Source organism: Pongo abelii, chromosome 11, assembly GCF_028885655.2.
Source record: "Pongo abelii isolate AG06213 chromosome 11, NHGRI_mPonAbe1-v2.0_pri, whole genome shotgun sequence".
Lineage (NCBI taxonomy): Eukaryota > Metazoa > Chordata > Mammalia > Primates > Hominidae > Pongo > Pongo abelii.
In genome coordinates this window covers 127,217,909-127,240,978 of record NC_071996.2, presented here as the reverse complement: position 1 = coordinate 127,240,978, position 23,070 = coordinate 127,217,909, and the positions used below count along the sequence as shown (strand labels likewise).

The following is a 23,070-nucleotide window of genomic DNA, read 5'->3' as shown; positions in this document are numbered from 1 at the left end:
AGGATAGCACTTTTGAGTTGCTGTATGTGAAATGGTTGCTCAGTTGTAACATTCTCTATAATGCCTAGGGAACTTGCATATTCATTTCTCTTCAGAGCTAAAGATAGTAACTGTATATCAAGGTGTGTGTGTGTGTGTGTATTGTGTCTCTAACTCTGCATACCACCTGACCTTACCCTTATCCCTTGAAACTAGTACAGTAAATTAATTCCCCATGGCTGCTGGAGGACCCAGACCTGGGGATGCATCAAAGTGGGGTATAAGAAGTTCCTAGAGAATTTTCATTAGTATCTGTCAGGTTCACTTTGCAGGATTTTAAATGCTGGTTTCTCCTAATGAGGCTCCTGTCTGTCTTGGATTCCTGGTCTACGCCTGCCTTGAACTCTGAGGTTCCTCAGCTTGCTACTATAACTCCTGACCTCTGCCTTTTCTGACCTCTGGTAACTGCTTACTTCTCATATCTTCTTTCATGTGCATGGATGTCTGATCTATTGTGATTTCTTTTTGTTTCTTTCTATTGTTTAAAACTGCAAAAATGATGCATATTTTTACATATCCCTCTAAACATATACAGTTTTTAAAAATGGGATTGCATTCTGCATATTATTCTGCAACTTTCTTTTTTTTCTCCCTTACAAGTCTATCTTAGAGCTCTTGCCATATTTGTGCATGTAAATCTACCTTAATCTTTTCAGCTTCTACATAGAAAATGCTTGCAACATATACAACAGCAGGGAAAGGAGACAGTATCTGTGACACCGAAAGAATCATTCAGATTTCTAAGACAAATATTACAATAGACAAAAACAAAGTATTAAAGAAGCAATTTGTAGACAAGGCAAGAAATGGAAAAGGCCAGTGCACATCTAATAAGATGTACAGTCTCACTAATAAGCAGGGAAATGCAAATTTAATTAATGTTCATCTGAAAATTTAGAGACTATCCATTGCTGGAGATGGCATAAATAGGTAATCACTCCTACTGTTAGTGAAACTTTTAAGTTTTATAGACTACTTTGGAGGACCACATTTTAGTATTTATCAATTTTAAATATACAAATCCTTTGACCCAACAATTCCCCAAGGAATTTATTCCTACGCTATACTCAAATTAGTGTACAATAACAACAAAAATTATGGCAGCAACATTTAGAATAAAAAGTGGAAACAGCCCAAAATCTGCCCATATCCATAAAGGAACTGCTTAAATAAACTATGATATACCCCCAGTATGCCATGGTAATTCTGTATAGAAGTTGGATTCATTTGGATGTGTCAACTTAAACCATATTCCTTGTGAAGTTTGCTAGTTTATTGACCTAACTTGTAAATATATGGGGGAATTTGCTAAAATATTGACATCTATTTCATGCAAAGTTATAGCATTCAGTACAACCATAGAATTGTATCTGGGATGCCATTAATCTCTAGCATATTAGAAACAAGGCCTGTATTTATTTATTTTTATTTTTTGAGAAGGAGTCTTGCTCTGTCACCCAGGCTGGAGTGCAGTGGCATGATTTTGGCTCACTGCAACCTCTGCCTCCTGGGTTCAAGTGGTTCTTCTGCCTCAGCCTCCTGAGTAGCTGGGATTACAGTCGTGCACCATCATGCCTGGCTAATTTTTGTATTTTTAGTAAAGACAAGGTTTCACCATGTTGGCCAGGCTGGTCTTGAACTCTTGACCTCAAGTGATCTGCCTGCCTCAGCCTCCCAAAGTGCTGGGATTACAGGCGTAAGCCACCATGCTCAGACAAGGCCTGTACTTAAACTTGCTCATTCATTTATCTTACAAGCATTTTTTGTGTCTCACAATGTGCCAGAAACCAGGGATATAAAGATGATGAAGGCAAAGTTTCTGCCCTGAACTCATAGTACGGGGGAGTGATTAGTAATCAATATGCATAAACTAGTGCACAGAAGATGTAGGTGACAACCCACAGGAAGTGACGTGAAATCTGAATGGGAGAAAGGGGATGTGAGGAATCGCCGCGTGCCTGACTTTTGAATTTGGCCTTGAAGAAATGAGCTTGGTTTTGCCAGCAGGAGAATAAAGAAAAGGACATTTGGGGACACAATCCAAGAATTGTTGGAATGTGCAGAAGGCAAAGGCACAAAAAAGCACCGTGACATTGTGCGTTTGTGGCATGTGTGTCAGATGCGTGGATAAGCACTGGCAGAGGAAATCAGACAGCAGGGCCCAGGCTGGTAAAGATTCCTATATGCCTTTGTCCTGAAGACCTTACACTGGAGAGGCACAAGATCAGCATTTTAGCAAAGCATTAGTGGTCAATGGCTTTGAGCAGGCACAGCCGCCACCTGGAAGGTCATTGCAGTGGCCTGATGGAGAAGTGCTGTAGGCCTGAGCAGCAGCTGTGAAAGCAGAGAAGAGAGGAAGGGTAGGGACTTATTTAGACAATAGAATCAGTAGAAACTGATGACCAAATCCAGAGGGATGAGATCAAGGGAGGGAAAGGAATGAGTGGGGAAGGGGAAGTATGTTGGTTGAACCCTAAAATGAATTAGATGGAGCAATTAGAGGTTGCAACTACTAAGCAAAATAGGGACTAAAGGAAAAAGAATAATCTTGATATCAGTTTGGGACATGGTGACATGGATTGAGGAATAGGCAGGTAAAAATGTCTAGTTAGTGGGGGAAAATATTGGACTAATGGCCCAGAGGGAGATCAGGGCTAGTCGTCTAGGTTTGTTGAGCTACCTGCATGCTAGACACAGCTGTAGAGAGTCAGCAAGATTGTCCAGGAGAATACGCATTTTGCGAAGAGAAGAGGCTCCCTTGAGGAACATGAATATTCAAGCAGAAGATGGATGGCTAGAATATAAGCAACATGCAGCAGAGATGTTTGTCTGTTCTGTTGATTGATATGTGCTAGGCACACCTTAAATACTTCTTAAACAAATGCAGGGTAGGACGGAGATAAATTATCCAAGGAGTCTGAGAAGGAATTATCAGAGATAGACAAGAAAAACAGGCATTAAGTGGTATTGCCAAAATCAGGGGAGCAAGGGAGAAGAGATTTTCAAGGAACAGAGATTGGTGAAGAGTACCACATGAGGCTGAGAGGTAAACGTTGGGGAGGTCTGGAGACTTTCTTTCTTTTTTTTTCTTCCTCCCTTTTTTTTAAATTATACTTTAAGTTCTGGAATACATGCACAGAACGTGCAGGTTTGTTACATAGGTATACATGTGCCATGGTGGTTTGCTGCACCCATCAACCTGCCATCTACATTAGGTATTTTGCCCCCCACCCCCGACACACTCCAGTATGTGATGTTCTCCTCCCTGTGTCCATGTGTTCTCATTGTTCAACTCCTACTTATGAGTGAGAACATGCAGTGTTTGGTTTTCTGTTCTTGTGTTAGTTTGCTGAGAATGATGGTTTCCAGCTTCATCCACATCCCTGCAAAGGACATGAACTCATCATTTTTTATGGCTGCATAGTATTCCATGGTGTATATGTGCCACATTTTATTTATCCAGTCTATCATTGATGGGCATTTGGGTTGGTTCCAAGTCTTTACTACTATGAACAGTGCTGCAATAAACATACATGTGCATGTGTCTTTATAGTAGAATGATTTATAATCCTTTGGTATATACCCAGTAATGGGCTTGCTGGGTCAAATGGTACTTCTGGTTCTAGATCCTTGAGGAATCGCCACACTATCTTCCACAATGGTTGAACTAATTTACACTCCCACCAACAGTGTAAAAGCATTCCTATTTCTCCACATCCTCTCCAGCATCTGTTGTTTCCTGACTTTTTAATGATCGCCATTCTAACTGGTGTGAGATGGTATCTCATTGTAGTTTTTGATTTGCATTTTTCTAATGACTAGTGACAAAAGCTAAAATAGGCAAATGGGATCCAATTAAACTAAAGAGCTTCTGCACAGCAAAAGAAACTATCATCAGAGTGAACAGGTAACCTACAGAATGGGAGAAAACTTTTGCAATCTATCCATCTGACAAAGGGCTAATATCCAGAATCTACAAAGAACTTAAACAAACGTACAAGAAAAAAAACAACCCCATCAAAAAGTGGGCGAAGGATATGAACAGACACTTCCCAAAGGAAGACATTTATGCAATCTGGAGACTCAATGAGCAGAGTTTCAAGAGAACAGCTTCAGTTGGGTGGGTGGGGTATGGTACGGAAAGAGAAGGTGTCAGTGAGTAGAGGAATAAGTAGGGAGTAAGACAGCAAGGATGGTGTGTGAGTACGGGAAATGAGCTTTATTTGGATGATGGGAGTGATCTTGCCATACTTGCTACACTTAAATAAACACCAAAATCTATCAGACTCTGCTTTGATCCGTGCCAGGGGTTCTGGATGTGAAATCCCCCAATCCAGCGGCCTCAGCATCACCTGGGAACCTGTTAAAAGTGCAGATTCTCAGTTCTTATCTAGACCTCCTGAGTCATAAACTCTAGGGGTGGGCCGTAGCACCAGGGTGTTTTAATGAGCCTTTGTAATGAGTTTGAGAACCACTGGCTGTGACATAATTTTGAGAAAAATTAGCACAGTTGAGCTAATTTTCCTCTGAAGAATTAGTTTCTGAGAGAGTTCTAAAGCTAGAAGCCAAGATTTACAGAGCAGACAGCAGGAGAAACAAAGCTCTGCCCTCCTGCCTGGAATGCAGCTGGGGCTCAGTTTTCTTGGTGCAGATAGGAAGAGGAGCCGAGTGGCCTCATTCCCTTACTGAGCCTCAAATTTCCTGTTGTAACACAAAACATTATTATCTAAGGATGTGCTTTGCTTTAATAGAATGTGGCATACATTTATTAAGGCCTGGCATTCCCTGTTCTTTTTTTCTGTCCTTAAAATGCCATCTGATATTTTTATTTTTGGTACGCCACATGAGTGCAAACTGAAAAAGCTCGAGATTCGGGCAGATGTTTCCCCTGATACAACTGCAAGTTTATCAAAACATTTGTTTTTGTCCCACCAGGTCTGCGAGCTGGATATTATCTTTAATTTTGAAAAGGCTTATTTCATCCTGGACGAGTTTATAATAGGTGGAGAAATTCAGGAAACATCCAAGAAAATTGCTGTCAAAGCCATTGAAGACTCTGATATGTTACAGGAGGTCAGTACGGTTTCCCAAACCATGGGAGAAAGTTGATGATGATGATGATAGTGTTAATAATTATAATATTAACCAAGACTTATTGAGTACTTACGCTGTGCTGGGTACAGTTTCTAAACTATTTATGTGTATTAGCTTATTTAATCCTCACAGCAACTCGAAAAGGTAGGTGGTATTGTTACTCCCACTTTATAGATGAGTAAACTGAGACACCAAGAGGTTAAATGACCTGCTCAATTTCACACAGGAAGTGTGAAATTTCTCTATTCCACTAGGAAGTGTGGAATAGAGATTTGAACCCAGGCAATTGGGCTTTAGAGTCTTTGCTCTTCACATTTGGCTGAGCTTTGGAGTGCAAGAGTCCTTCACTGCCAAAAAGGTATCAACTACTTAGTGCTATTCATTTCAAGAATAATTTTATGAGATGTGTAAAAAGACTTTCATTAAAATAACTATGCTGCCCTGGGAAAGGAGAATAGCAGTACATTGTTATTTTGTTTGCCAGGGATATTAAAGCTTTATTATTGAGCATGGCATTTATCATTTTAATTAAAATTTCTTACACCTTTTGGGAAGGCTGTATGTGTGCTCCTGTTTGCATAAAGAAATTGGGAACACCGTGGTTTGCTTGCCAAGGTATAAATGGGCCCGGAAGCATCCATTTGGTACTGCCCTGGACTCTCGGATTTCTATATAAAATAAAGTGGGAATGTTCTTTTAGAAGCAGCACAGATTTGTATCATACCTCCTCAGGGAACTTACCTACATCAGTCTCTCCATTCCTCCCAGGACACTGTGAGAAAGAGCACTTCACCCCACTGACCTCTGCCCTCCCAGATGAGATGCTCTGAGGGGCTGGGTTCCATCCCAGCCCTGCCACCTCTAGATGATTCTTCCCACAGCCTCAGTGGGTCTTCCCATCTTCCTGTTTTCAAATAAGCAGGTCAAGAGGATCCAGAGCATTGTAAAGCACCTTTTTAAAATTGGCATTTGGCCGGATGCAGTGGCTCACTCCTGTAATCCCAGCACTTTGGGAGGCCGAGGCAGGCAGATCACTTGAGGCTAGGAGTTCAAGACCAGCCTGGCCAACGTGGTGAAACCCCATCTCTACTAAGAACACAAAAATTAGCTGGGCATGGGGATGTGTGCCTGTAATCCCAGCTACTTGGGAGGCTGAGGCAGTAGAACCACTGGAACCCGGGAGGCGGAGGTTGCAGTGAGCTGAGATAGCACCACCTGGGTGACAGAGCGAGACTCCATCTCAAAATAAATAAATAAATAAATAAATAAATAAGTAAGTAAAACTGGCATTAAAGCTATTTTTTTCTGCTATTTGGAAGAGGGTGATTAAATTAACAAAACACCATTAAGTATGAATTCCCAGCAACTGTTTTGGTGCATCTTTAGGCTGATTACTTGCTCCCGCCCAGCCAGAGAATCAGTCCTCTAGTGAATGGATGTGGAGGAAAACATCTATTTGAGTGGGTGCCGTAAGCAGCTGCGTGTGCCTATTAGAAGGCCAATGCATTCATTACCAGAGGTGTCTGACCTCAAAAAGTGCATCTAAACTCTCTGATGTTGATTTGGCTGTCTCCAAATGCCACAGGGAGGAAAATTTTACAAGGTATTTGAGAAATCAGTGGTTTGGAAATTTCACAAAACAGTGTTTCATAAAATACGCTGGGAGTTGGGGGCAGGCGGAGGGGTGGAGGTTTTCTTTAACTTCAGGACCTCAGGGTCCTGACTGTGGAGTCTCCTTACAGGAGAAACAGACTTTTTAATGGGGTCTTTGGCACTTCAGTAATTAAAGCTGAATTGGGGGCCAAGACACACCTGGGTTAATTTGAAATCCTCTCAAATTAGGAAATGTTTTAAAAAGGTTGTCATAAATCTGGTGTTGCTAGTTCTATTTAAATCTAGGAAGTAGGTATTTCAAGAGTGAGCTCTTTCACAATTAAACGCTAATTGGTAGTTCATGTTCCTGGTGACTGAGTGGAGGGGCTTGATGGGTAGGTCTCAGGGGACCTTGCATTTAGCCCTGGTGTCCCTATTGTGAGCAGGCAATGTCATGGCCACCCTCTCAGTCTCTTCTGTTGCGCTAACAACACTTGCCAAATACAGAGTGTTATTAGCGTTCTCTTGGGCTCTGGTATTCAGTGAAGTCAGTGAATATTTTGGGGAGCTTGTTGAAGAATTGACTTTGCATATCTTGCCTGCTTAAGAAGTTTAAACTGGATAGGAGCCAATAATATACTTTCATAAAGGAAAACAATTACTGCTTTTTTCTTCCTGTCCTTTGGACCCGATCATATATTTGTAGTTACTGAAGATTAAGGGAGGACTTTGTGACATTGCTTTAGCTGTGAGAACAGCTGTCAATCTTCAGTAGCCCCTAAGACTTTTCTCTAGCTCCTACTTAATAACAGTTTCTTAGAATAATAATAACTTTTAAAAAGCTACACCTGCCTGCAGATTTAGTAAGAAGACATAGCCTCAAATCTCCAAATGCTCAAAGCTTATTCTGAGTGTGTGGTGGCTAGGTGTTGATAAGAGGAAAAGAAAGGAACTGTTTACTTGGTTGGGAATACTTATTTGGGGGTAACAACAACGTGGACAATGGCACAAAGTTATTAGAAGGAAAATTAAACCCTCTGGCTGGGCGTGGTGGCTTATGTCTGTAAGCCCAACACTGTGGGAGGCTGAGGCGGGCGGATCACTTGAGGTCACGAGTTCGAGGCCAGCCTAGCCAACATGGCAAAACCCCATCCCTACTAAAAATACAAAGATTAGCCAGGTGTGGTGGTGCACATCTGTAACCCCAGCTACTTGGGAGGCTGAGGCAGGAGAATCACTTGCACCCAGAAGGCAGAGATTACAGTTAGCCGAGATTCCATCACTGTACTCCAGCCTGGGTGACAGAGCAAGACTCCATCTCAAAAAAAAAAAAAAAAATGCTGGGCTCAGTGGCTCATACCTATAATCCCAGCACTTCGGGCCGAGGCGGGTGGATCACGAGGTCAGGAGTTCTAGACCAGCCTGGCCAAGATGGTGAAACCCCGTCCCTACTAAAAATACAAAAATTAGCCAGGTGCGGTGGTGGGCATCTGTAATCCCAGCTACTCAGGAGGCTGAGGCAGGAGAATCGCTTGAACCCGGGGGGTGGATGTTGCAGTGAGCCGAGATCATGCCACTGCACTCCAGCCTGGGCAACAGAGTGAGACTCTGTCTTTAAAAAAGAAAAGAAAATGAAACTCCCAAAGGCGATAGTGGTCATTAACCACAGGACTTGCAATATGTGGGAGCAACAAGCAGTAGATATTTTACCCCGACTAACAGCCTGCCAACAAGGGAGGCTCAAGGCCAGGTGCGATGGCTCATGCCTGTGTTCCCAGCACCTTGGGATTCCCAGGCAGGAAGACTGCTTAAGTCAAGAGTTTGAGATCAGCCTAGGCATCATAGTGAGAACCTTGGCTCTACAAAAAAATGATAAAATTAGCCAGGTGTGGTGGTGTGCACCTGTAATCCCAGCTACTCAGAAGGCTGATGCAGAAGGACCGCTTGAGCCTAGGAGTTTTGAGACCAGCCTAGGCAACACAGTAAGAACCTTGTCTCCACACAAAGTAATAAAATTAGCCAGGTGTGGTGGTGTGCACCTGTAATTCCAGCTACTTGGAAGGCTAAGGTGAAAGGATCACTTGAGCCCAAGAGGTCGAGACTGCAGTGAGCGGTAATTGCACCACTGCACTCCAGCCTGGGTGACAGAGTGAGACCCTGTCTCAAAAAAACGAAGGGGAGGGTTAGATTGTATCTCATGAGCAATAGGATACCATGTGCCCTCGTGTGGATGCAGGCGAAACTGCTAGGTGCACCCCAACACTGTCACCCTTAAAAGCGTAAACCATGTTAACTGCTAAGCCAAACCACAAAGCAGTAGGCGGTCGTAACATACACTGTGCTATATGTATAAGAAACACCACAGAGCTAGATGTATCCAGAAGAGACCCCAAGATACGGACTCCAGCTCCTGTCTTGCGAAGGTAAGGGCAACTAAGGTTCTGCCAGCTCTAAAAGTCTGCCCCAAACCTTTAAAGTGGCAAGCTCAAGAAAATGCCAACTTTTACCTTATTGATTTACATAGCTTGAGTAACAGCCTGGCTCAGCTCAGACAGGGCAGCCGGTGTGGTGTTTAGCAGACTGAGTCATCTGGTGATGTGAGCAGTGCCAATGACTAGAGGCCACTGAACTACAGTGACAGGAAAGTGTCAACTCCAGGCCCCTCTCGAGGCTACAGGCAGGGCCTAGCAATGCCCTCATCTGGTCATGGGTTTTTGTCCACTTTGCAAAAATAAGATATTTTAACTGCAAAAAGTACATAGCCATACAATATGATATATGATGGAGGAGTGCCAAGCAATTAATTAATGAAAATAACATGCAACCGTTTTTTATTTTGTGATATTTGTCATCTTCAAAGTTCATAATCTGTGGTCATTTCTTTTCTCATTCTAAGTACACTTTATACCTGATTTTATATTTGTAACTTTGTATTCCCCTTTAAATGGTGTAAACTCTAGATTCCATAAAACCAGCATGGCCCAGTGACCTGTATGAACCCTCTGCTAAGTTAAAAGACCCCACGGGCAGCATCTGTAGAGGGGTAGAGGGGTACGGGGCTGTCTCGGCCAATGCCCACTTAGGAGGTGAGAGCTTTGTTGAGTAAATGTGGATGACTGAACAGAAATGTTTTTCGGCAGAGGAACTCTGGAATTCTAGATAGAGTTGGTGAAAACCAGTTAGAAAACCTCTTTTGAAGGTAAGGGCAGATTTCTAGCCCTGGTATCTCCTGAGCAATCTTGCTCGGCCAGCAGCCTTTGTCTCTTCAGCCCATGTCAGTCAGCGTATTTCCCGGCAGGTTCTTATGAATCATATACCCTGGAGTTTAAGTTTAAGAACAAGTTGAACTTGGATTGCTAGATGAGCAGATTGTGACTCAAACGAAAGAGGCAGGTTGACTTTTTGTCTTCTCGAGCTTTCTTATTGATTCATCTTGGGGCCCTGGTGTGACACAAATATATATGTTTAAAGTAGGAGAGCGTGCGAGAGAAAGCCCATCTGTCTTGCATGGTATAGAACCTGCAACACCACTGTTAACTTTGAACTCTACCTGTAATTGTGAGTCTGTTCAAACATTTTTTTTTTTAATGCTGAAAAAAAATATTATGGCTTTGGGGCATGTTAGCAAACTTAGTAACTGATGGGCAGTATGAAAAGAATGAGATCATGTCCTTTGCAGGGACATGGATGGAGCTGGAAGCCATTATTCTGAGCAAACTAGTACAGGGACAGAAAACCCAATGCCGCATGTTCTCACTTAAAAGTGGGAGCTAAATGATGAGAACACATGGACACATAGAAGGGAACAACATACACTGGAGCCTTTCAGAGGGTGGAGGGTGGGAAGAGGGAGAGCATCAGGAAAAATAACTAATGGGTCCTAGGCTTAATACCTGGATGATGAAATCATCATCTGTATAACAAATCCCCATGACACACGTTTACCTATATAACAAACCTGCACATGTACCTCTGAACTTAAAAAGAAACATAATTTGTATACTTTGGGAGGAAGCCTTTGAAAACATGGCAGAAATTATATATTTTTTCCTGTGAACTTGGTAGAGAAGTAAAGAAATTCTTAAGAATTTCGGTCTGTTTATCTTTTTTGTCTTGACAATATGTATAATAAAGATGCTCTGCACAATATAGGTAATGATACATATGTTATACAGATATAATTCAGAATTCTCTAATACATGTACCTGGATGTGGTCCTCCTGATCATTTTAGCAAACGTGTTTATCTTAAGTCAACAGTGATATCTTGGCAACTTTGCTTTAGCATTTCTCTCTCTCTCTCTTTTTTTGTTTTGTTTTTGAGACAGAGTCTCACTCTGTCTGTCACCCAGGCTGGAGTGCAGTTGTGCAATCTTGGCTCACTTCAACCTCCGCCTCCCGGTTCAAGCAATTCTCCTGCCTCAGCTTCCCGAGTAGTTGGGAATACAGGTGCATGCCACCACACTCGGCTAATTTTTGTGTTTTTCATAGAGATGGGGTTTTGTCGTGTTGGCTAGGCTGACCTCAGGTGATCTGCCCACCTCAGCCTTCCGAAGTGCTGGTATTACAGAAATGAGCACCGTGCTGACCAAGCATTTCTCTTATCAGACATTCACTTTATGATCAAGCTTAACTTTTTCTCAGTTGAAAGTTACTTAATTCCAGCCTCATATGGATGTGCATACAAATTATACTCAAACTTTGATTAGAATGCAAAGGTTTTATATCCATGTATCCTTTTGACAACTTGTTTTCAACAATGGCAAATAAATCAAAGAATGCAGAAGATTTCACAGTCTGCGGAAGGATGTGACTTAAAGAGAAAATTGTTCTAATTTATTGTTCACTTTCAGACAATGGAAGAATACATGAACAAGCCTACATTTTAACTGGAAATCTACTTGAAGACTCCAGCATTACATGTTATGAAGCTGTAAATAAGCAACGCCTCCCATCCGGTTTTTTGATGGAGCCTCAGGCACCATGCCAAAAATAATTTAAAGGGATTCTTTGTTAACTAACAAAGTTAAAGTTGTTTAACATATTTATAATTACTATGTGTCTGTATTATTAAAAAAAAACAGAAAAAAAACTATGTGTTTGTATTATACTGTATAGGGTACTTGTAGCTCTAAATGTTTAAAGTAACTACCACCTAACCCAACAGACAATATTTGTAATGTTTTAACTCCATGTTATATTTTTAAGCTAGTTTAGGTAAATTAGCTGCAATTTTTTTTTTTTTGCATTTGATCCTCTACTGACAGGTTGAAACAATATTGTAATCATGATTTTGAATGTAAAGTATATATGATGTCATTAATACTTTTTCTAAATGTTTAGTTTTTTAAATTGTATAATAATTCAAAATTATGTTAATAGTGCAGAGTTTATATGTAATGCTAGACATTTTTCATACACTTAATAGTACTGTTAACTGCAATTCACATACCAAGTGTCTGATTTTAATGTGCTGAATTCATTTATTTTTTTCAGAATTGGGATTAAGAAAATAACCAAAAAGTATAGAACTTAATAAGTGTTTTTGATGCCTTAGAAGCTGCTATCTTGACTGAGGTTTTAATTTATCTTTTAATTGAATATAAGGGACATTCCAATAAGGTTTTCTACAAACTATATATTTATTAAGGTTTATAGAGACCTAGAGATACAGCATCTATGACTTCCTTTATTATTCTAAAATAGTATGATAAGAATTAATAACAATAGCAATAATAATTATTGCTACTATTTTTTAAAATTCATGTTCCAAGCACTCTTAGATGCTGGAAATTTCATTTCAAATATGTTTTAATGTATCTCTAATGCATTTGAAGACTTATTACATGGCTCACTTAGAGCATTTAAGATTATCACAGCCTATATGGTAGATTCCTTTCCTCCTTTTTTCTTTTCTCACCCTTTCCTCCCCAGAGAAAAGATTTGCTGCTGACCATTATTACTGTAAATATATCACATTTGTGCTTCCTGGAATGAAAATTCTGTATAACCAGGTCCTAACAGCGATCAGACATATTACAGGGAAATAGCTTGTAGGCCAGTTGTGGTGGCTCACACCTGTAATCCCAGCACTTTGGGAGGCCGAGGCAGGTGGATCACTTGAGGTCAGGAGTTTGAGAGCAGCCTGGCCAATATGATGAAACCCCATCTCTACTAAAAATACAAAAATAAGGCCGGGCACGGTGGCTCACGCCTGTAATCCCAGCACTTTGGGAGGCAGAGGTGGGTGGATCACAAGGTCAAGAGATCCAGACCATCCTGGCCAACAGGGTGAAACCCCGTCTCTACTAAAAATACAAAAATTAGCCAGGTGTGGTGGTGCGTGCCTGTAGTCCCAGCTACTTGGGAGGCTGAGGCAGGAGAATCACTTGAACCTGGGAGGCAGAAGTTGCAGTGAGCCGAGATTGTGCCACTGCACTCCAGCCTGGGCGACAGAGCGAGACTTCATCTCAAACAAACAAAAAAATTAGCTTGGCGTGGTGTCAGGTGCCTGTAATCCCAACTACTCAGGGGGCTGAGGCAGGGGAATGGCTTGAACCCAGGAGGCAGAGGTTGCAGTGAGCCAAGATCACATCAGTGCACTCCAGGCGGGCGACAGAGCAAGACTCCATCTCAAGAGAAAAAAGAAAAAGTAAAAGCTTGTAGTATTCTGTCTTGCTGCCTGCTATTTGATGTTTTACCTGTGCATTTTCAATGTTAGCTTTGAAGTCTGGTATCATTCATATTGGAGTGGTTTGGGACCTCCAGTGATTTCCTAGAAGAGTGTGTTTCCTGTTGGATTCTTTAGGAGATCCCATCTGGTAGATTTTTAGAGAACCCGATGGAAAAATGTTCTCTTTAGTTCATCTCAGCAGACATATTTAGGGAAAACAGCAAAGCAAGCAGGAGAACAAAGGGAAAAATTCATCAATTCCTCAATATAACCATTATTCAAAGGAAATAACTCAGATTAGCATATAAAATAATCATTAGGCTTTTACTATCCAATATTTCTTCAAGCTACCATGTAATTACAATTATGGCATCAGCTTGAAGTTTATCATGTATGATTGATCACTGTGTTTACTTTAGCTAACCTTCAGTTTTGTGGTTTAACTTTTTAATGTGGTAGAATTCTTTATTTTTCTTTTCTTTTCTTTCTTTCTATTTTTTTTTAGACAGAGTTTTGCTTCTTGTCACCCAGGCCAGAATGCAATGCTGTGATCTCAGGTCACTGCAGCGTCCATCTCCTGGGTTCAAATGATTCTCCTACCTCAGCCTCCCGAGTAGCTGGGATTACAGGCATGCGCCACCACGCCTGGCTAATTTTGTATTTTTAGTAGAGTTGGGATTTCTCCATGTTGGTCAGGCTGGTCTTGAACCCCGACCTTAGGTGATTCGCCTGCCTTGGCCTTCCAAAGTGCTGGGATTACAGGCATAAGCCACTGCACCCGGCTGAATTCTTTATTTTTTCAATACAATTTTGTAAAGATGGACCTCATGTAAATCCATATGAGCTTTTCCAGTTCTTTTGAAATTTGTCACCATATTTGGATAAAGGTATCTCTTGAACCTCATTCAACTATACTACACATGTTCTGGATAATTCCATATTAGACACTCTAGCTATGGACAGGGCTTCTCAGACTTCAATCAATGTGACACATAGAAAGTAAATATATCTCGTCCGGGTGAGGTGGCTCACGCCTGTAATCCCAGCACTTTGGGAGGTCAAGGCGGCAGATCACCTGAGGTCAGGAGTTCGAGACCAGCCTGGCCAATATGGTGAAACCCTGTCTCTACTAAAAATTCAAAAATTAGCCAAGTGTGGTGGCGCATACTTGTAGTGCCAGCTACTCAGGAGGCTGAGGCAGGAGAATCGCTTGAACCTGGGAGGCAGAGGTTGCAGTGAGCTGAGATTGCGCCACTGCACTGAAGCCCGGGTGACAGAGTGAGACTCTGTCTCAAAAAAAAAAAAAAAAAAAAAGAACGAAAGAAAGTAAACATATCTATATGGCACAGTGGGGTAAATATGAGGGATTTTAGGGACATCTTACATGGGTCTAGGCTAAAATAGTCATTGTGTTTTCTTTATATTATATAATTACCATCAAACTACCAAGGGAAAGGAAAGATAATAAATGTTAAATTTCTATAAAACTTTCAAAATAAAATGTTTTAACGTTTTTTAATGAGGAACTTGGTGTGTTTTCATGAATATACTTCTTTTTAGGTCAGATTTTATGTTTGAAATTGCTACTCATAATTCCTGGTGATATATCTTTAATATGACCTCTTTATTTTCTTGGTACCTACCAACAAGAAGCAACTTCAAAAGTAAGTGGTAGCAAATGGGAGAAGAGTATTTATTGCTTTTGCTCCTACTGACTTTTCTCATCATTCACCTACATTTTGGTAATCTGATCTCTTTACACGTAATTAATGATGTGATCATTTTTAAAATCTAGTGACAGCTCCTTTTCTTTCATTAACAAATGTAAAGTTGACAGTTCTTGTGATAAAGCAAACGGATTTTTGATTCAAACTGTTTTTTCCATATCAAACCTCCTAAAATAATGATAAAGCTTTAGTCAAATGTATTGTTCTAATCTTTTTTGAGACAGAGTCTCACTCTGTTGCTCAGGCTGGAGTACAGTGGCGCGATCTCAGCTCACTGCAACCTCCGCCCCTGGGTTCAAGCGATTCTTGTGTCTCAGTCTCCTGAGTAGCTGGGATTACAGGTATGCGCCACATGCCTGGCTAATTTTTGTGTTTTTAGTAGAGATGGGGTTTCACCATGTTGGCCAGACTGGTCTTGAACTCCTGACCTCAAATGATCTGCCCACCTCGACCTCCCAAAATGCTGGGATTACAGGCATGAGCGACTGCGCCCAGCCAGCATCTTCTTTAGAATTCATGTTATAATACCTACAAAACATCATTGATGAACTGCGTTTAATTTCACCTAAGTTATAATCAATACATTTTACTGGTAAATTTTACCTGATAATGTACTTATTCACAATGGTCCCTGAAAATTTTTGATTAAGTTCATTCAGATGCTGGGGAATATGAGTAAAGCAAGCCAATAAATATTCTCCAATAATCTGCAAAGGACAACCATTAATTTTTTAAAAATTCTTATTTGAACTCTTGACAAAAGTTTACCAGTAGACCATGTACTTTGGTATTAAGCAGAAATAATCTATTTTGTCACATATTGCTAAAAACAGAAAGGTCTGTAACATCTAGGGCCGCCTTTTTTTTTTTTTTTGAGTCAAGGTCTGGATCTGTTGACCAGGCTGGCGAGCAGTGGCATAATCATGGCTCACTTCAACCTTGAACTCCCGGGTTTAAGGGATCCTCTCACCACAGCCTCCCAAATAGCTGAGACTACAGGCATGCACTGCCATGTCTGGCTAATTTTTAAACCTTTTTTAGAGAAGCGGGGGAAGAGGGGCGTTCTCCCTGAGTTCCCAGGCTGATCTCGAACTCCTGGGCTCAAGCGATCCTCCCACCTTGGCCTCCCAAAGTATTGGGACTACAGGTATGAGCCACCGTGCCTGACCTTCTCAGGCTTTGTTAGACTCACCTTCTTATAGAACCATTTAATGTGGAATTCAGCCCTACACAAGAACTTTTGATAAGTTCTTCATGAACAAGCTCATGCATTAACTGAATCTCAGCAGTTTTTCCTTGCATCTGTGCTATCACATAACTTACGCAGTGTTTCCATTATATTTAACTTAAATATAAACACTTAAAGTGTTCATTTACTATTTTGCTTACTAGTTTGTTTTGCAGCTTTACAGAATAAATAATGTTTTAAGCATTTCTCTTCAGGGTTTCACAGTTACTAACTAACAAGGATCAATTAACCTGAGATGATCTATTTACAGTGTAACCATTCTGGATTAGAATTATTTTCGTGTCTTTGCATGTTCTCTATCCAGTGATAATATTATTCAAAAGTGGCACTTTTTCTCTTTCCTTTGGAAAATGATGAAAATTTCCACACAGATTGGTAAAATGAGCAGTTCTGCAATTGTGTGAGTTCCATGAGGTTTTGCTATTGTTAGCTGACTTCATAACCAGCTTTATGAGGTATACTTGATATTGTTATAACATTTTTTTAAAAATTAAAAAATAGAGATGAGCTCTCACTATGTTGCCCAGGCTGGTCTTGAACTCCTCGGCTCAAGTAATCCTCCTACCTCAGCCTCCCAAAGTGCTGGGATTACAGGCGTCAGCCACCACACCCAGTCTGCTATAACTTCTAGGAAACTTTATTTCTTATATTATACTTGCCCTTCTTTAAACTTTTATTTAATCTTGTGTGTGAAATGCTTGCTTAGTAGAAAGATGCCAGTGTAATTTACTTGATACTATTGATTTACTTGATGACATTTTGAAGAGAAGACGACATTTAGGCTGAAGAAAAGGGAGAATTACGGGCCAGGCGCAGTGGCTCACACCTGTAATCCCAGCACTTTGGGAGGCCAAGGCAGGTGGATCACAAGGTCAGGTGTTCGAGACCAGCCTGGCCAACATGGTGAAACCCTGTCTCTACCAAAAAACAAATACAAAAATTAGCCAGATGTGGTGGCGGGCGCCTGTAATCCCAGCTACTCGGGAGACTGAGGCAGGAGAATTGTTTGAGCCCCAGAGGCAGAGATTGCAGTGAGCCGAGATCATGCCATTGCATTCCAGCCTAGGCAACAAGAGCAAAACCCCATCTCAAAAAAAAAAAAAAAAAAAAGAAAAAGAAAAAAGAAAAAAGAAAAAGGAGAATTATGAAGAACTTGGTTCCACAAGTAAGATAGTGCTCATACTGCATCAGTAGTGACTTAAACTTTTTAAAAACTATTATTTTTTGTGGGGGGATCTGTTGAATTTGGGAAGCCTCCAGTTTTAATAAAATTTTTTATTATGGTGGAAACATGTCTGTAAAACTTAGGACTATAGAAATGCAAAGAATAAAGAACTGAGGGAGTTACACACATTTGTAGTCAGAAATTAAGTTCAAAAAATAATTTAGGTCATTTGCATTTTTTAGTATGCAAAATAAATGGAAAAATTAAAGTGCAATAAAAATATAATTTGGGAAATGAATGCAGTAAAATTGAAAACATTGAAATATTAATTATCATTTAATAAAATAAACAATAAACTTCAAAAAAGTATGAAAATATAAGTATCTTTACTTATGTAGGATTAAATATATTTCTGATAATCTGTCCTCTATAATGAATTGGTTTAATTATGTTTTTCTGTTTTTAGAAATGAGCATCTTTTTATATCTGGAAACAACTTTTTAATGAGATTTTATCAAGCATTAGACTATGACTAATTATAATATTCAAAGCCAATACCAAAACGATGGATAAATAAATGAATAAAACAAGGCACATTAATAGAAAAAAATGAATAAAATCAATTACGGGTTCTACTTGAAACACCTAATCTCATGATAATAGCAATAATAAAACAATTTGTACATACTTTAGTAGTTGAACATTTATTAAAAATATAAGAGCTCCCCATCAAGCTACCAATGAGTTTCTTCACAGAATTGGAAAAAACTACTTTAAAGTTCATATGGAACCAAAAAAGAGCCCGCATCGCCAAGTCAATCCTAAGCCAAAAGAACAAAGCTGGAGGCATCACACTACCTGACTTCAAACTATACTACAAGGCTACAGTAACCAAAACAGCATGGTACTGGTACCAAAACAGAGATATAGATCAATGGAACAGAACAGAGCCGTCAGAAATAATGCCACATATCTACAACTATCTGATCTTTGACAAACCTGAGAAAAAGAAGAAATGGGGAAAGGATTCCCTATTTAATAAATGGTGCTGGGAAAACTGGCTAGCCATATGTAGAAAGCTGAAACTGGATCCCTTCCTTACACCTTATACAAAAATCAATTCAAGATGGATTAAAGACTTAAATGTTAGACCTAAAACCATAAAAACCCTAGAAGAAAACCTAGGCATTACCATTCAGGACATAGGCATGGGCAAGGACTTCATGTCTAAAACACCAAAAGCAATGGCAACAAAAGCCAAAATTGACAAATGGGATCTAATTAAACTAAAGAGCTTCTGCACAGCACAAGAAACTACCGTCAGAGTGAACAGGCAACCTACAAAATGGGAGAAAATTTTCGCAACCTACTCATCTGACAAAGGGCTAATATCCAGAATCTACAATGAACTTCAACAAATTTACAAGAAAAAAACAACCCCATCAAAAAGTGGGCGAAGGACATGAACAGACACTTCTCAAAAGAAGACATTTATGCAGCCAAAAAACACATGAAAAAATGCTCACCATCACTGGCCATCAGAGAACTGCAAATCAAAACCACAATGAGATACCATCTCACACCAGTTAGAATGGCAATCATTGAAAAGTCAGGAAACAACAGGTGCTGGAGAGGATGTGGAAAAATAGGAACACTTTTACACTGTTGGTGGGACTGTAAACTAGTTCAACCATTGTGGAAGTCAGTGTGGCGATTCCTCAGGGATCTAGAACTAGAAATTCCATTCGACCCAGCCATCCCATTACTGGGTATATACCCAAAGGACTATAAATCATGCTGCTATAAAGACACATGCACACGTATGTTTATTGCAGCATTATTCACAATAGCAAAGACTTGGAACCAACCCAAATGTCCAACAATGATAGACTGGATTAAGAAAATGTGGCACATATACACCATGGAATACTATGCAGCCATAAAAAATGATGAGTTCATGTCCTTTGTAGGGACATGGATGAAATTGGAAATCATCATTCTCAGTAAACTATCGCAAGAACAGAAAACCAAACACCGCATATTCTCACTCATAGGTGGGAATTGAACAATGAGAACACATGGACACAGGAAGGGGAACATCACACTTTGGGGACTGTTGTGGGGTGGGGGGAGGGGGGAGGGATAGCATTGGGAGATATACCTAATGCTAGATGACGAGTTAGTGGGTGCAGCGCACCAGCATGGCACATGTATACATATGTAACTTACCTGCTCATTGTGCACATATACCATAAAACCTGAAGTATAATAATAATAATAAAAAAATAAAATAAAAAAATATAAGAGCATAGAGCAAATTAATTTGGAAGAAAATTTAAATCTTTTACATACAAATACCCTCGAGAATAATAAATCATGGAGTATTAATAAAATTAAACCAGCTGATCATTTTAGAAAGTGCTTCATGTGCAGAGACTTTTATTCAAGTCCTCTCTGCTTTCTGCCAGTGCTTTTTTTTTTTTTTTTTTTTTTTTTTTCTTGAAATGGGATGGAGTCTGTCACTCAGGCTGGAGTGCAGTAGCACGATAGCAGTGCACTGCAACCTGGACCTCCTGGGCTCAAGCAATCCTCTCACCTCAGCCTCCTGAATAGCTGGGGCTACAGGTGTGTGCCACCACACTTGGCTAATTTAAAAAAAAACTATTGTAGAGAAAGGGTCTCACTATGTTGCCCAGGCTGGTCTCAAACTTCTGGGCTTAAGTGATCCTCCTGCCTCAGCCTCCCAAAAAGTTCTGGAATTACAGGTGTGAGCCATCTTGCCTGGCTATCAGTGCCTTTTATATTCAAAATATTTTGAGCCAAAATACATAATTACTGAATTTAGGAATTTTTCTGAGACAGCCATCCAAATACTATTTAAATATTATTTCAACTCTTGTGAACTTTTGGATCAATAAAAATAATGATTTGATTTTTTTATCTCTATCCTATCAGTTTCTCAGAGCAAACAAGTGGTCCATAGTACACTGGTTGTGATGTTCTGAACCATATTACTGAGTATCATAGTTATGTTTAGAGAGTCAAAGTGGAGTAGGAATTGAGGACCTTCATGCTGATCCTGGCTGTGCCACTGACAACGCTCTTGGACTTGCTCTTTGGAATGGATGGAATATTAGAATCAGATGAGATCATAGAGTGGTCTAATTCACTCAATATATAGAAGAGGGAAGAATAATCATTGCTGTAACATGTTTTGATCAAATGCCAGTGCTAGTCATTTGTTTAATTAAACTTTGTCTTGATCAAAGGTGTTACCCCATGAGAATATTTGATGAGTCTGGTATGAAATACAATCCTAATGACATTCAAGCATGTTTTTCACCCTTTTAAATGATACAAGTGAAGAATATTGAGTGCTCTTTAAATGAAAGATGTCATTATTAGAGTAGATAGAACCACTCCTGGAATAAAAGGGGAATTACAAGTTTGTATTGGCTGGGAGCAGTGGCTCATGCCTGTAATCCCATCACTTTGGGAGGCTGAGGTGGGTGGAAATCACCTGAGGTCAGGAGTTTGAGACCAGCCTGGCCAACATGGTAAAACCCCATCTCTACTAAAAAATACAAAAATTAGCCGAGCATGGTGGCTCACACCTGTAGTCCTAGCCACTTGGGAGGCTGAGGCAGGAGAATTGCTTGAACCGGGGAGGTGGAGGTTGCAGGGAGCCAAGATGGTGCCACTGCACTCCAGCCTGGGTGACGGAGTGAGACTCCGTCTAAAAAAAAAATAATAATAAATAAAATAAATAAAAATAAATAAAAACAAGTTTGCATTGTCGAATTTTGGAGGAGGGATTTCTCATATGTTTCAGAAGGAAAGGAGAGCACAGAGGAAGAATACATTTTTTGCTGGTCTTGAATTTGCAGCCTCTCTTGAAGATTGGTTTATTCATGGTGGAATTATGGCCAGTGGAATGTGGGTTGAAGTAACCCATGCCCACTGCAGGTCTGGCTCATAAAACTCTCCCATATGAGACCTCCATTCTTTGTTTACAGCTAAACAAAACGACTCCAGGACCCAGAGAAGGCACAGCCATGAGACGAGAGGAATCTGTAAAAAGGCTGTCAGGAAAGCCAACCAACTAGGACAGCCAAACTGGACTAATATATGCAACAGAAGTCAACCTCTATTGTGTTAACCCACTGCACTGGGGTCGTTACAGCATTGAACCTGCTCCAATGCACAAAAAAACTGTGCGCTACCATCAGCAGGATCAGGATATGTGAAATCAAGTTCATTTACAGGAAGTGCACAAATAAAGCACCCTTTAGAGATAACACAAGCGACTACCTGGAAAAGGGTGGATAATAAGCATGATTGGGAAAGCAGGCTTCTGAGAAATAGACACCAAAATGTAGAAGTAGAAAGACTGTGATGTTGCCATTCACACATCATGTCAGTTTTGTAGAGACACAAATTGGGTCCCACAGGTTACCCTGCACCTGCGTACAAATTCTGTTTGACTGTCACTGTATAAAAAAATTGAATCAATCATGTTATTTCACATACCAACAGTCTTGTGTTTTTCTTGGAAAATTGTAAGAGCTAGCAATATTGACCCTGCATTTCTGTGTGGCAAGAATCAGCTGGAGCTGGAGGCTTGCGCTGCTGTTTCCCACAGCCGCCACCTCTGCACCTGCCCACTTCTCTGACTTCTATACTAGCTTAGTTCTGGGCATTTTCTTTTCTTTTCTTTCTTTTTTTTTTTTTTTTTTTTTTTATGAGACACGAGTCTCACTCTGTCACCCAGGCTGGAGTGCAGTGGCATCATCTTGGCTCACTGCAACCTCTGCCTCCTGGGTTCAAATGTTTCTTGCGCCTCAGCCTCCCAAATAGCTGGGATTACAGGTACGTGTCACCACTCCTGGCTAATTGTTGTATTTTTAGTAGAGATGGGGTTTTACCATGTTGGCCAGGCTGGTCTTGAACTCCTGACCTCAGGTGATCAGTCTGCCTCAGCCTCACAAAGTGCTGGGATTATAGGCATGAGCCACCATGCCTGGCCCCCTGGGCATTTTCATTTGACCCCTATGCTAGATTTTTACCCTGCTTCTGTGATTACAGGTGCAGCCCCTTAGTTTGCCTTTTGAGACCCTCCATGATCTGAGTGCTTCTGTACTTTTAAATCACATACCCACCCTCCTTCACAGTTCTTTCAGGTTGATGTATTATTCTCTTCTTTTTGGCCGTTGCTTGTTCTGTTCATTCCTTTTACCTAAATGTTGTTTAGGTACCTAAATGTTGTTTACCTAAATGTTCTGTTGATGCCTTTTACCTAAATGTTGTTTGCTCCATCTATATCCAGATTCTTTAACACCCAACTCAAGTACTAGTGTCTTCCTGAATCCTCGCTCATTCCATTCTTTCTCCCTTCTCTGAAATCCCTTTGCATTAAATCTATGCCTCACAAGGTACTTAATTTATCACTTTTAATGTTATATTGCAGATATTTAAATATAAATTACCTGGACATAAAAAGTCCAGGATGAGTGGGAAGGCTGTGTGTGTGT

At 40.3% G+C, this 23,070-nt stretch overlaps 1 protein-coding gene across 2 annotated transcripts in view; it reads left to right on the top strand.

The window, feature by feature from the left end:
• The window catches only part of AP1S3 (adaptor related protein complex 1 subunit sigma 3), a 134,746-nt gene that overhangs the window by 66,979 nt on the left and 44,697 nt on the right, over positions 1–23,070 (top strand). The window contains exons 4-5 of one of the 2 annotated variants that reach the window (XM_024243946.3): positions 4,975–5,112; positions 11,579–15,321. In XM_024243946.3, coding sequence (XP_024099714.1) covers positions 4,975–5,112; positions 11,579–11,614 — 174 coding nt within the window. In that variant the 3' untranslated portion in view covers positions 11,615–15,321. Of the gene's footprint in view, positions 1–4,974; positions 5,113–11,578; positions 15,322–23,070 lie in introns of those variants that run through there. The other variant, XM_002812917.4, reaches the window with a different exon arrangement.